The 15,653-nt window shown below is 39.4% G+C and overlaps 1 protein-coding gene across 1 annotated transcript; it reads right to left on the bottom strand.

Moving 5' to 3' along the window:
* Positions 1 to 20: 20 nt before the first annotated feature.
* wrap73 (WD repeat containing, antisense to TP73) lies at positions 21 to 15,074 on the bottom strand. Its single transcript, XM_068598424.1, has 13 exons — positions 14,934 to 15,074; positions 14,286 to 14,355; positions 13,921 to 14,073; positions 12,725 to 12,841; positions 6,147 to 6,219; positions 5,280 to 5,383; positions 4,886 to 4,972; positions 3,561 to 3,695; positions 2,873 to 2,950; positions 2,694 to 2,796; positions 2,450 to 2,575; positions 1,492 to 1,683; positions 21 to 545 (listed from the first exon to the last, which is right to left on the bottom strand). Exons 2-13 carry the CDS (start codon positions 14,352 to 14,354, stop codon positions 433 to 435), a joined length of 1,350 nt encoding a protein of 449 aa, XP_068454525.1. The 5' UTR covers position 14,355; positions 14,934 to 15,074; the 3' UTR covers positions 21 to 432.
* Positions 15,075 to 15,653: the final 579 nt, after the last annotated feature.

Genomic DNA, 15,653 nt, shown 5'->3' with positions numbered 1-15,653 from the left:
GCTGTTATTTATGACATACTTTATTCAAAAATAATTACACAATTTCAAGTTAAAACACATACAAAATACTTAAGTGCAGTGAAATCTATAAAACTTAGTAAACCTACATCTAGTCACAGTGTTCAAAACTAGGGTTTCAGTTTGCATTTGGTTATTTAAAAAAAGTGATATTTATCTATTTGTCGCTCGGGAGGAATGTCATGGCAGGTTTTCCATGTTTTTACCTTGGAAGAGAAAAGGAACCTCCCAGCAACCTGCACTGAGGGCCTTAAAACGCAAAGAGAAGCGACAATTTAGCCTCATAAAAGTGGAGATCGAGTGTCCTCGCCAGACATTGCGTCATTACCTTAATACATTCCCGGCCGAGTGTGTATTGCGAAAGAAGCTAGACTTGTAATCAAGTTATTCTTGAGACCTGAGCTTTTGTGTCATTCACTTGTCCTCCTGGTCGGTGTCCATGTAGCACAAACACAGCTGCTCCTTCCCGAGCAGCATCAGAGAGTCTCCACTGCGGTGCCAGTTGAGGGACTGGACCAGTAAACCACCTGGCAGTGTAGAAAGAGGCAAGAGTTTTGACTACACATCTAAACATACACAAAATTAAAGTTAAATAAATCAGTGTGCATAAGAATCAACCTTCACAAACAATTTGAAAAGCAACCTAAAAAGGAACAAGGTTCAAGGTTTTTGATTTGTGCATAGACCAACAGTCCAGACACACTGGAATTATTGTGCAGGGCTCTCTCAGAGTCAACAGTTTAGGAAATATAAAACACACTATAATAAGAAGGAGAACAATATAAAAACACTATACATACATGCTATATGTACAGAAGGTTGTAATATGTACAAGAAAGGTATTAGATACAGTTTTGAAAAAAAAAGTTAAATAACGGTAATAAACAAGCTCGTCCTGAGTGCTGTTCCTGGATTGTGAAAAGAGTGGAAAGGGGAAAGTTTTATGGGAATATTGCACATTTTGAGAGGTGTAAGAAAGATATTGCACAGTTAGAATTTTGCATTTTTATCAGAAGGTGTATGACACATGATTTTACAGATCATAATATATCACATATTCCACATGATCAGTGAAGTGAGGTGTTGTTTGGTTATTGTTACATCTATTTCACAGTGTAGCATTTGGCAGAATCAGCTAAAAAACCAAACACTCTGTCTAAACGAGACCATTTGCACTTAAAGTTGAACATGAAGTTTCAGTGACACACCGGAAAAGATTCAGTTGGTTAGAATCAGCAAGACGTCACCAGACTCTACGTACTGCAGCTCTGACCTTGACCATGCACGTATTTCAATGGAATCAAGTCAATGTCATACAACCAGAATCCCAGGTTTGACCTCTTCAGTAGCATTAGGCAGCTGGGTTAGGATTAGTCATTAGAGAGAGACATGAGAGTGCACTGGCCCTCTTCTATATCTAAGAACATCACAATACAGCTGTGTATTCCAGCTGCTTGTGGCCGAGCTTGTTACCTTCAGTGGGGACTTGGACAGAAACGCAGCCTGCCGGGGACCAGAGATAGAGTTTGGTGTTGCCTGTACACAGTGCCAGCCGGGGACGGCGGGGGTCCCACTGAAAGCAACGCACAGCCAAAGTCTGCTCAAGCACAGCCACCAGGCTCATCTTCTGCATGTCCCACACCCAGACCACACTGGCCATGTTGTCTAGGATCAGATGCACATTTAAAGCCAAAGGTTAGCAACCAAAAATGTTGAAACTGTTAGTTACATATAATCAGTACACAGTTCCTACAGCCACCAACTGCCTACAAATGACAAGTTAGATTGAAGGCTTAGATTTTGCTGAAATGTTTATCATAACATTAAACATTTTATCATTGTTGCTACCTGTGCATTTGCTCTAAGCCTCCCTGTGAAAACAAAATGTGGGAGTTGTTGGCTCAACTGTTCTGATCTGCATGACGTTAATGCAGTCAGGAAATTGTATATTTTGTAAAACTCAGATGTTACCATTTATTTTGAGAATTCAAAGTTACAGAACAATATTTTCATTCTGTGTGGATTTTGGTGGACACTGTGGAGGAAAGTGGGAGTGTTTGTGAGCTCCAGGGTCCCTTTAGACTGGAAGACCTCTCAGTCTGAGCTAAAGGAGTTTCTGGTGAACGTTTTATCCAACAAGCATTCACAATAATTATATAGAAACTTTATTTACTTATGCAGGTCATATAGCCAAGTATTTAATTGAGACAGTTTCATAACCAGTTAAAAGTTATCCACAGTTGCAATGTCAGTAAAAGATTAATAAAACTACACTTGCCATGTGTCTTGACTTTTGAAAAATGTACTTTAAGACATTAAAATACTTAAGGCCTAAACAAATAAGGTTATAAAAGTAATGCCTTCTAAGACTTTTAAGGGAACCCAATTGGGTTCACAATGACAGTAAAAGTAAACAGCTGTAACGTTTTACCGTTTTTGGTGGCTAGATAGCGACTATCTGAGCTGAATGCCAAAGAAGAGACACCAATCTTGGGGTTGGCCCGGTCGGGGTCCGGTTTGACGACAGGAATTTGGACCGTCGATGGGCAGATCTCGTCTGGAGTGGTCAAGCACAGAAAATTAGAGTTTGTAGATTGACAAAGTTGGTTAATTGATCTCAGTAGTTTTAGTCAAATACTGCTTTAAGATCATTTATTTTTCAAACGCTGACACACATTTGCTCTGGGTGTTGAAGAGGACGGTGCCAATTGTGATGGTGTGTAGTGAAAGGTCATCACTGGCAACAGCTGTCCTTTTCTCCACTTCTTTATACACAACCTTGAAACACAACAAACAGTTAATAAGAAAACTGCAATACCTTCAAGGCTCATGATGAAGGCTGGAAAATACTCACTGCTTTTGTGTTGTTGATGGATGATAGGTGCTCAAACTGGGTGATTTTCTTCCATGTTATATGGTTGAGGATGCGCACCTGACATGAGGGGATTAAAGTCTCATCTTTTACTTTGTAATGATATTAATAACACAACAAATCATAATATATGATTATGTCAAAACATATCTAACACTAAAGGTTTATACTATTCTTTATTTGCGGGAACACATTTCTCTGAGATTCACCAATTTTACACATCATAGTGCGTTTACAGGTCACAACTGCATATCTGAAAAAGTTTTATAAAACCTTTTGTGGTTCAAGATGTCGCTCGGCAGAGCCTGATTAATGTCTTTAAGTTTCAGTAGTCGGTGGATTGGGCCGACGACTTCCAAATTGAAAATAAAAAAGTGACGTCTGTGGCCCATTGCTCATCTCTGCTTGAGGCTACATGAGCTTGAAGTGACTACACTGTCCCGAGTCAACATGCATTGTGGAAAGACAAGGAAGAAAAATTAGCCAAATAAAAAGTGATCCTTTCTTTTAAAAGTGTCCATTGTATGTCTGATAATGTAAGAGCAGTGGAGTGCTATATTAAAACACACAGCGTTACAATCATTACTTGTAGTTATTATGTTCCTATGTAAGCTATACGTAATGCGATCTTATTGTTCAATGTCATCAGCAATCAAGAGTTTGTCCATACTTTTTCATCATAGCTGCCGATAGCCAAGAACTGGCTGTTGGGGCTCCAGGTCACAGACTTGACACCCAGCGACCACTCATAGGCGCTGTAGGCCGACAGCAAGCGTCCATCCAGAGAATACAGCAACACCTTGTACTGTGGGGAGGATACAGACACACATGAAACAATAGCACTACACATCCCTCCTGTTTATGCCCACACTAGGCTTATATATCGTTCTGTTAATCAGATTTAACAAGGTATCAAATGTTTTTTCTATACTAAATCGTAGCAAGTAAATTGGGCACTTTGTAAATGTGCCCTCTTTATCTCAGTCAACATTTCTAGTGCTGCATGTAGGAGCTTTAGGGTATGTTCTATTGTAACTTTCTTCAGTAAAGCAGTTCCTTTATATGTTATACTACTGTGTAACTACCCATTTTTCTTCAGTTTCTTGTGCTACTGTAAAGCGGGAATTTCTCAAGAGAGCGACAAAGTCTCTTTTTTTTATGTTGTATCTTTACTTAAGCAAGGACGTTATAGAGATGATATGATGTCAAACATAAAACACAAGCCTCAAAAGTCAAACTGTTAAAAAAATGAGGTTCTCTACTTCAATGAATCAAGGCCCTTGACTGTATTCCTACAATGGAGTGCTCAACTCGAAACTGACCATTCTTAGCCAGCAGCTTCAGTCAATTAATATACAGATTTCTGTATATCTTTTTAATCAAACCTTAAACTTTCTTTTTTCAAGCGTCCCTCCAAGGCCACAGATGGGCTTATTACAGACCTTTTTTTGGTCGGAGATAGATCATTTTGACCGGTTCCTCATGTCGGCCAATCGGTTAATTTACAGTCTAAGGCTTTATGGACAAATTAAGCCGTTCAGAGGGGACGCTGCAAGACTGTTGGCCTGGCTCCATGGTGGTTCATTGATCAGAGCACATGTGACCTGATCTAAATCTGGCAATAAACCACAGTAAAGCCAACATAAAATAAGATCAACCATCTGAGTTTCAACAAAAACATGTTCTTTCTTTAAAAGTAGCCAGTTCGTTACCGGTTAAGTATCTGGCTATCAAAAGCAAAATGATCCCAAACTGACAACTTTAGTCAGAGCAATTGATTAATTGATTGCAGTCAGGATGTAAACAGAATTTTAACAAATAAAACTAAAGAATACTCCTAAAATGAACGCCGACCATAGTTTTAAAACACCTGGAACAGACAGACTTTAGTTCCTGCTCAACAAAACTAGCAAGTTTACTCAAAACCAGCAAATGTAATATTTAATCAATCCTATTCTCTTGTAGAATGTAAAGTGTGTAAAGAAGAGGACTGACCTCCAGGCAGCTATCCCACACTGCCAGCACACAACCATTGGGAGACCACTCCAGCCCGGCCAGGTCCTGAGTCTCAGTCTCGAAATGCTGTCACGGAGTCAAGTTAGAGAAAATCACTTTACATACACATTTACAGAACATGTTTCTTTCTATAAATAAACTAAGAAAAGGAATGAATATTTGGAGTACATCTGGCTGTGAAGCGTGTACACCATGTTGTGAATCATACTGTAATGGAAATCCTTTTTTAGATGTTTTACTAAATGATACAGATCCTACTGTCACACGCCTACTGTCCTACTGTACCAGGATTTCATAACTGTTACACACTTAGCTTACTCAAATGTCAAATGTATAATTACGGCCATAAAACTCAAGTAAAATACTTACTTACCCTGAGTAAATGCCAGTCGTCGCACACAAATACACTGACATAGTCTTTGCAGTCACGGCGTTCAGCCAAGGCCATGTAGCAGCCATCTCTGCTGAAATCTATACCTGTGGGTGAAAGATGATGGGAGAAAGCTATAATAAAACCAGTTATGGAATTTAATCAGAAGTATGATACCTTTTAATGACAATCACACACGAACAAAAAAACAAATCAACCTAGAAAGACATGCATTAGTTAGGTTTAATACAGTCAAAGTTTAAGTTAGCATAGTATCCTTCAGCCCTAATTAAAACTGATTCATCAGAGGAGGTTTAGTAACAACAGCAGCAAGCAATAAATCAATACAACACATTTGAAACACATTTCCCACTTTGGTAAAAAAAAAAAAAAAAAAAAATCATCGTAATATATTGGCTAGAAAAAAAGCCAATTATCTATTTTGATAACTGAATATGTAACATAGTGGCTCGCTGTTTATTTTATCCTATGTAATTATCTAACACTTTGGCACCATCAGGTTAGTGGTATGCAACTATCGCTGCCATATTATTTATATGACGGTTTAGTAGACACACGGGTCGCAGAGGGACATGGTATTGCGTGCTGAAAATGGGGAGAGTCATGGACAATTATTTCTCCCTAAGCTGCTGACAGGCCCGTTATGAAGCGCATGCCCCATTTCCTGAAGAGGGCCACAGCTGTCAGCGAAGAGGACCATTGTTTGGCTTTACACCCAGGGTTGTGCCACAAGGTAAAGAATGGCATGCGATTCGTGGGGTATGTGAAGGCACTCAGACCATCAGCCCTGCTCTCTGGTAAAATAAGCCACTGGACAAATAAATAAAGCAATATCGTTCTTATACTGACCTTTCTGACATGCTTTGGGATACTTGATGTAAGACACAGCTTTGGTGCACAGGGACCAGACGGTGACTCTCAGCTGTGAAGGCACCAGAGGAAACAGGGAAAAGTTACGGTGGATTATTTTGCAAGTGAAAGTATGACACGCCCACCATAATGCCAGGCAGTGCAAAGGACATGCATACATCAAGTTAGTGACTGAGAAACACTGGACTTTTGACGCCAGTACATAAATGATGTTGACGGCTAAGTGCTTGAAAAAATAACAACATACAAGACAAAGATCTTTTTTACAACGCTTAAACATAACACAAACAACTTTAACATGGATCCTTTAACTCTGGTTATTGAATAATTGTGACCAAGATACGTACCGAGTGGGACATTTTGCAGTCAAATTAACTTTTCAGTGTTCTCCAGTGGACAAACTGAGGTCATTTAGAAACTGTGTTGTCGTTACACAAACATATTTTGGGGATTTTTTTGTCTGTAACTTTGTGTTACTTACCAGCAGACATATTCAGTGAATGATATACAATCTCTCCGATAAGCTAAAATACAATACCAGCCATTCTGATAAATCTGTTGCGTACAGCTCAAAACACCATGTGTTGGATTTGAGATGGGACACAGTGATTTTACAAGCCACTTTGAGAAAATTGCATGACAATTTTGGACCAGATGCCATCCAAGACTTCTATTCCTGTAAATAAAATACGTTCGACCACTAGCCTTCAGTAAGACTTAACTCTGGCTGTGCTCCAATAAGTGTTGTCTATGGTGACTGGGTGTCAATAGCGACCTAAAACAAGCTCAATAACTAGGCCACGAGCCTATACTGAGGTCTGTCAGTGCTCCTCTACACCAAAGATGTTTCCATCAGCAGGACAGATCCAGACTACAGTCCAGGCTAGCATGGCCCACCACGCCCATAACCGGCTGTGGACAGAGAGCCTCATGTCTTTGAAGAGGTCTACGATAAATCTCTGTCAGGGATATAAGACACTGACATGGAATCCCTCCATCATTAGACGGATGGCCCTATTGGACCCTGAGTGTGTGAAGTGTATTTCCACAGGGAATGAATAAGTATGTTCAGGAGTTGTAGTAACCGGGATCGAAAAGGATTATGCCAATTAACTTAGGAAGTGAGTAAATAATAAATTAACAGATCCAAAACATCTTGACACAATAGGATCAGTCCATTGATTTAATGTCGGACAAGTGTCACAAATTAACGGCAAGTTGCATAGTGAGCAGGTTGTGTACATTCCCACAAATGAGAAGCAGTGCCAAAGAATAACTACCTCACCACACGTTGGCATAACAAAGACTAGATGTGCTAATGCACAGTTGTTACAGCAGTCACTCAAATACTTGTCAAATAATCTTGTCTCACTTTAACGTGATTGGTGTCAATGAGCTAACGGTGAAGTGTTTTTGACTCAAGGACAGTATGATATGTTGTATCTTGCCATTCAAGAAACAAGGAGTACATGAGTATAGACACTGTTATAGACACTGTGGCGTGTCCTACTTTAGCCTTGCATGGGTGTTAAGGTGTTCACACAGAGTTGCTAACAATAACAGGACAAGAGTGACAAGCCTACAATCGCATTAAATTGACAAACACATTTATAGTACATAGTGGTCATTACAAACATAAAAATATCAAGGGCATGCGAGCCCAACACTGGAACAGTAGGGGTATGAAAAGCATGCCGCTCATATCGTCCTTTACACTTTACTGTAAGCCCATATAATGTGGGTGCATTAAGCCCTATGGGGTCATGTTTTGATCTTAAAGATTTGAAAAGATGTGTGTATGGCTTGATATATGACGAAATAAAATAACATAAATAATGATTTGAAAACATATTTGGGCAATTCAAATTTGAGCCTAGCCTTTATGCTGTATTTTGCATTTGAAAAAAGTGCAAAGCTAAAACTATTGAAGTGACAGGGCTTTCAGCATGGTGTGCAGACAGAAATTTGAACTGGGCAAAGTCTGTCACCTAACTGGGCTGAAGTGTCGACTCTCCTGTTTGGTCAAGGCATCCAGCTGTGTCGACCCTGTAATAACACCTCCCTGCACGCTTCCTGGACATCCCCTCAGACACGGTGTCGTGGCAACCGATATCAACATTGCGCAAACACAAATACATTTACACTTCTTAGATGCCTTGAACCCACCACATAGCGGATGAGTGGAGATCAAGACCCAAGTGTAACATTAAACTGGGTGGAGGATGGGCAGCATGAAGAAAATAGGTGGGAAATGCTTTTCCATGTGGGGTGTTGTGCAATAAGATCCTAAGTTGGTAAAGCTACACTTTCGATGAAGTATCCTCACCAAAGGTGAGCAGTAGCTTGGGGATGGGGCCGAGGGACGCGAGGGTGGCATGAAAAGGCTAAACTCACATACAACAGCTGCTGTTTATCCATCAGAGACAGAAAATATTCACGTCTGTGCCGTGGCTAGCATAACTGCAACTGGTGATCAGCAATGGCTGTAATTACAGACATGTACATTTTAGTATAGTTTTGATCACTAAATGTACAAGGATTACAGATTAGGAGATGCTTCCTTAGTTTCATCACATAGATACCGAATGGGGTGGTTCTATAAAAAGGGCTTGAGTATAATATGGCACCTGCAAACCCCTTTGGGACTGTAACTGTAATTGAGAGTTGCACAAATGATATCCACTTCACATGTTATGCCAAAGGGGACAATTACAGATAATTTATTCCATCACATCCACTTAATATCTACCATCAAGTTTTCATGACAATAAATCCAGTGAATTCGGGAACATTACCAACTGTGCAGCCTGTTGGAAACATGAGAACCACACAATGAGTTGGAGACCAAAGTCACTGACAGCTACCTGGAATAAAACCTATCTATCAGCCATTCTTGCTGCTTGCCTATGTGAGTGGGAGAGAATGGGCGAGTGTTTCTGGTGCCATATAGTCCTATCTGTCAGCAGAGGATTAGACTGCAGGCATTCCACATAGGAAGCCATTTCAAACCAATATAGCCTATTTCTCCTGTTACAGCCTCATGATTCTACCAAGGAACTGGAGCCTCTTGCCGCCCACACATAGGTATGGGTGAGCTATTGTCCCGTCTTGCAGTGCAGCTGCTGCCTACATTTGTAGTTTAGCCCAGTAAGCGTTGTTGCCAACAATGCTACTGGGCTAGCAGGTCTCCAGCAGCACTGGCCAAGAATGGTATCGCTAATCCAATCCCAACAATGTAAAAAAAACCATTAGAGAAGTCAAGCGCAACGATGTCCTTGGCTGGAGTTTTTCCACCCTCACTTTATCGCCCCTCAGCTGGTGAAGGTGGATTACCATGGATGTGTGAGTGGCATTTTGTGAGGTCCGAAGATAAACGATGGGAATTCAAACAGACAACTAGCGTGAAGTCTTACAATTCATAGGCTAAGTTTCAGCAATGAGACTTCCTATTAAATCAGTGGCATGGCGCCATCCCATATTTAAAAACAACTGTTTTTTTCAACACGTCTGCCTGAAAACACATTGTAGTTCAAGAGCATTTCTAGCTGCCTGGACTAGAAGTTGGCACTACGGACACAGAATGGTTTGTTATTCTCCCACTGTTACAGCTAATATTTGTGAGCAAATAACTTACTGTGTACCTGCCAATCGGAAAGATCTGACAATATTCAGTTTGGTTTTAAAAAGAAAACACAGCAACAAATGGTTGTCAGACACACACAGCCAGCTAAGCAGATTTACTGACACACAGACACAGAAGACAACACACACATACACACACAGTGGCACGATCCACACCACAGGCAGCTGTCCCTAAACAAGTTAATATAGCAGGCTGTTTATGAGTGGGGCTGAAATTCAAACCCGACACGAACACCCGTCTGGCACAGCCTTAATGAAATGTTGGGCTGGGGTGAAGGCAAGTTCAGCGGAGCCCTTGGCAATGTGGTAGCCGGTGCCTGTTTGGGGTCTGTTAAATTAGTTCAAACTCAACGACTCAAGGATGCTCTGTAACTTTTAGTGTTTCTCGACTTGCTGCTTTTGTTTATCCAGGTGAAACGGGTCGTTGGTAACGCGTTTATGAACGCATAACAGCACAGGCGAGACACATGGACTACCGTAAAAAGGGTGTCATTATTAAACAATAAAAAATACCCATCAGTGATTTATAGAAAATTGTGCCATGACAATCAAGAATGAGGAATAATATGTCCATAATACTACGTGTGAGGTCTGGATCTACTTTGCTTTAACAGAATTAAATTTGGCCTTCCCAGTGTAACTTAAAGGCTTAACTTATGTTAAATGAAGCACAGTATGATTATCTATCCTTTGTATTCATTTTTCCAGTGACACAACCAGTACAGGAGAACATATCTAAAGAAATAAATAGCCATTTCAAAGAGTTGAATACTAAAATAGGGCTGCAACTAAGTCATTTTAATCTACCCATTTTCTCTATGAAACGTTTTGTCCATGCCTGACATTTGTGCTGGGAAAAAAAAACAACAATTGATTGATTATTCAAATAGCTGCCAATTATTTTTGTGATGATTGAATAATGGTTTCAGGAAATGAATCACAGAAAACAGTTCAAATTAGTTATGAGGTCATTTGGCACAGATGCATCGAAAATAAAATATTTTTGATAATGATCATTTGAACTTACTTACACTATTTGCAGATGCTATATCTACTTTGAGAAAGAGTGTCCATTCTTTTCCATTTTAGTAAGACGCAGACAGACACAAAGCAGACATGCCACAGACACTTGCACTCCCTGCACCCTTCTCCAGACCAGACACAGTTGTGTGTTGGGTCACAACACCTGTCAAATGATTCCTGGAGTCAGGTTCAGTCCGACAGACACAGCCCAAGATGGTGCCCCATCATATTCCACATAGCTGCTGTAGCGTCTCACACCATACAGCACCAGCTTACTATGAAGTGAATATAAACCAAGATTTACATCGAGAGGCATTGAATGGAACTGAACACATAATTATCAGTCTGGGTTTAACTCTGCCGACTGTTAGGAACAACTCTCAACATCTCCTGACTCTTTTTTCATTGGCCTGTTTTTGGCCAACAGGATAAATTGTCACATTTCCTTTTACGTGACACATATTTTAAGTACTCAAAGTAATGACATCCATCTTGAAATAAAACTGATTTTACATGTAATAAGTTATATTGAAGGGTCAATATTATGGTATAAAGGAATTTCCAATAAAAAAAAAAAAAATACTATAAAAAATGCAATGAGAAAATTACACACACAAAATTATATATATACATATTTATGCCTGTGCCGATTTACTGGCCAACATTAGCCTTTTTACGGATAATATACACAGTTAAAAAAAAGTCTGGTATTTCTGCACTGCAAAAATATCAGACTTTTTACAACACTAATATTAGTATCGGTGTAAAACACCAGTATCAGTCTTATATTACATTATTGATTTGTAAATGTACACAGAAGTAAAGGCCAAAAACACCAAGCTCAGGTCAAGTTCAAATTCAGCTGCTTTTCATCCTTTGCTTGCCTTTAAAGTGTAACCTGGGTATGTATATGACTATAGTTTTTACTAAATGTAAGAAACATGACCAAACAAAACCAGTTTGCTCAATGGCAATAGATTTGTAGAACAATCTACAAAAGTATTCTCCCAACACTTTTTCGTGATAATTTGCATTACTTTTGCTTACTTATCCCTGGCCTCCTCACTACACCAGTGCTGCTAATGGCAATTTAAATTTGAAAACTTCCGGGTTGCATTTTAGTGTGGCTCGGCAGAAACTAAGACCCATGTTCACATCTTGATTGGCTCTCATCAGTCGAGTTGCAACGTGTCCATCCCTGATTCCTGGTTTGCAGCTTTGAGGAGGGCGATTGACATAAACACACAGGACTTACCTTTTGCAATCCAAGCTTTTTTTCCACTAAATGTGTCACTGTTTTAATGTATGTGTGTGTAAGATAGATAAAGAGCTTCAGTATTAATTAAACAAGATACTTGTCTTTTCCGTAACTAAGCAACCACAGAGTAGACAATCTGCTTTCCTGTTTACGCGCCATGTGCATGCTGTATGTGAATGGTCATGCGATATAAGATTTAGGCATGTTAGTATAAAACGCATTTCTTACTTTCGTTTTTCTTTTTCTCCCAAAACACTTAAATGCCTGTGTTTATGCTTTGTTTTCAAAACAAAAACATACTTGTTTAGAAGCAGCCTAAGAACATCATTAATAGAAGTTGCTGCCAAAGGACATACCACACATAGATTGGAAGGGCATATCTACATTGCACCCATGTTCCAAAGGTACTTGAGACCCATGTATGACAGGACGCTAACAGGAGGGGAACTATGAAATCAGGCTGAATACATGCAGCAGGTGGGGGGGATGTAGGGGCGGTCAAGACAGTCTCTGGTGTCCGGCTATTTTCAGGTCCCCCTTCCTTGCGGGCCAGCAACAGTTGAAACCAGACAAGCATATGCATAAACACACTTTCGTGCGCATGAATGCATGCACGCACCAACTTCACACTTACATGGAACTCAGTGGTGTTGAGAATGTGACGTCCGTCTGGACTCCAACGCGAGGAAACTAGTCCTATTGAGCCCTCATCAATCTTACAGTGCCAGTCTGGCTGCTCAAAAGACCACACCTGAAGAGAAACACAGAGTGACAGAAAGACGGCAATCAGCCATCCCTGATGACATCCAGCACACACAACCTGCATCTCCCTAAACTAGATTTCTAACAGAAAGAAACACTCGAGCAGCAGAAACCATGAAAGACTGGCGGTGGATACCCCTCCAAAGGTAAGCTACTTGATGCACAAACAGCTGACATTAAACTAACATGTGCAACTTGTTATTACCACCGCTGCTCTGTAAAAGAAAAGAGTAATTATTATTGTCTGTTTCTTGATTAGGATGCAAGTTTTTCCCCAAAAAAATAAATATAGGTAGTAACCCTATTTTACATTAATATCAATTAATCATTCACATAATTAGTTTTAAATGTTTTAAGCGGACCTGATTTTTAAAGGAGTACCTGATGCAAGAGACTGTTGTTTTTTTTTAAAGACGAGAAATAAACCGCATGGTTCAATAAATTAAATATGCCTTTGTATTGAGAAAGGAAACCAAAATGTGTAAAAGTATTATTGCAACTGTTGAAAAATTCATGGAGAAAAGAAATAACTGATGTAAAGCAGGATATGCTTTCAGTAACTACACGGAAGTGAAATGTACAAAGTTACTCAAACCTCTACCAGTGAAGACATAGAATACTTATTTTGAAGAAGAAACATTTTTGCATTTGTTGTTTACATTATGCCTTTTTGTAGTTCAATGTAAATAAAATCCAGAGCAGACTTCATCTCACAACTCCAAATAAAAAAATATGGATCTTCCAGTCACATAAGTAAAAAACAAACTAAAACCACAACAAACCTTTTTTGTTGCTGATCATCAATGATTTATAAGATGTTAATGGTTTAATCCATGAAACGTTAGTCAAAGTGAATGGAAAATGACCACAAGCTACTGGAATCCAAAGAGATGCCCTTATATTGCTAATTTGTATTATCCAGTGGTTGAAGTGATTCTCTCTAAAAATGTAAAAGAGACAAACGACTACATAAAACATTTTCTGGATTAAATATAGCAACAGTAAACAGTTTTAACCTCACATACCGTTGACCGTCATTTACACTACTGTCTACTTCTGTTAGTTTACCTGTACCAGTCCCCTCTTGTACATAGCACAGAGGATAAAGAGAGAGTCGGAAGACCAGTCCATGTGGGATATCTGGTCCAAGCAGGTGTAGAGCTGTAGGATCTGCAGTGTGCTCACGTCTCGCACCACAAGCCTATACTGCACACAGGTAGCCTGACAAGTACATCCAAAGAGACAAGTCAGCAAGAACAATACTTCTAACACACTTCACTATATATATATATATATATATATATATATATATATATATATATATATATATATATATATATATATATATAACTAGCAACCTAACCATGTAAATTCAATCAGTGTTCAACAGTATGTCAACTGTGTTACACAACATTAATGTTATCAACACTTACCAAATATTTCCCATCAGGGGAAACTTTGCAGAGTTGGTTGGATTGCTTAAAAACCTCAGAGAAATTCATCCTACAAAAGAAAAACATGCAAAAAAAATAAAAATAAATAAATAACTTTCTTGTAACTGCTTGAGAGATGTACAATTTTGACAGAAAGCCTAACGATGTAGTTTCTTCCCAAAGGTTACCACGTGGTGGCGCCATTAGTCCAATAAATAAACACCCCTCACGCAGTAAACAGACACACGGGTTATAAACACAGAACAAGAAATAGTTCTACTCTCGTGCAAGAAGAGTCATTGTATTGAGGAAAGCACGAAATAAAGAAGGATGTCTTCCTTTCAGACTAGGCAAAAAATAATTGAGCTACAGGTAGATGGTTAGCCTCGCGTTAGCTAGTTGGCTCGCAACTGAAAGTAACGTTGGCCACATATTAACCCGGTCGAAAGCACGACTCTAGTGCCATTCACTTTCTAGTCATTTGTGTATTTAAGATAATATCCCAGGCTATTGATAAAACGAAAAAAAAAATACTTTGTCGCTGGACTCATTCAACACTGACGTTAGCATGTAACGCCAGGATATCGCTACTTGCTACTAGCTACTAACTACTTCTTCCCTGTCTTTCCTCTGAATAATCAACATTACCTTGAGTGACTTGCTTTTGTCAATTAAACAAGAATCGAAAGTCCTACGAGAAGTTTAAACCAGTTTTTTTTCTTCGCATGGTTGTTTTAAGGGCACAGACTGCTAATCTAACTGTTGCTAGTTTGTTTGGACGAGCCGGTGACGACACACTGGTGCTGTCCAATCAAATAGGTCCTGCTGCCATGTAGTGCCTTCTGGGAAATGTAGTTAATTATTGTGTTTTTCCGTTTCAGCTGCGTATGTGTCAACGTGTGCGCGTGTATGTGCGTCTGTGTACCAACTTATAAGGAACAATATAATTTCGTTTTATAGGCTTGTCATTTTATTGGCTAATATAGAATATTAATGTGTTTTTCTTTTTCTTAAACTCATCATAAATCTACGTTTTCATGTAGTCTTTAGATTGTGTTATATTCACAGTAGCCTGTCTTTTAGCCAACGGGGAAAAATAGGATAAATTACTTTCCATATTCAGTTGGAGAAGGTTTCCCGCTTATGTGCACCCAAACCGCGCGGCCGCCTCCCTTCTTCTCCCAGCGCAAAAAACGCTTCACCTCCTCTTTGGTCTCCCTCAAGCTCACACTTCCTTGAACAGCATGCAGTTTTCCTCTTCACAGCTAATTCTGTTTCTCTGAAAAGTCAATAATCTCGCTGTTATCATATCTACTGTAAAGTCGCTCGATTTTTCAGGGTTCTTTTGTTGTTTTTGTTTGTTTATGG

Source organism: Clinocottus analis, unplaced genomic scaffold (assembly GCF_023055335.1).
Source record: "Clinocottus analis isolate CAN_PGR_092001 unplaced genomic scaffold, fCliAna1.0.p SCAF_4, whole genome shotgun sequence".
NCBI classification, from domain to species: Eukaryota; Metazoa; Chordata; class Actinopteri; order Perciformes; family Cottidae; genus Clinocottus; species Clinocottus analis.
This window is presented reverse-complemented; position numbering and strand designations above follow the sequence as displayed.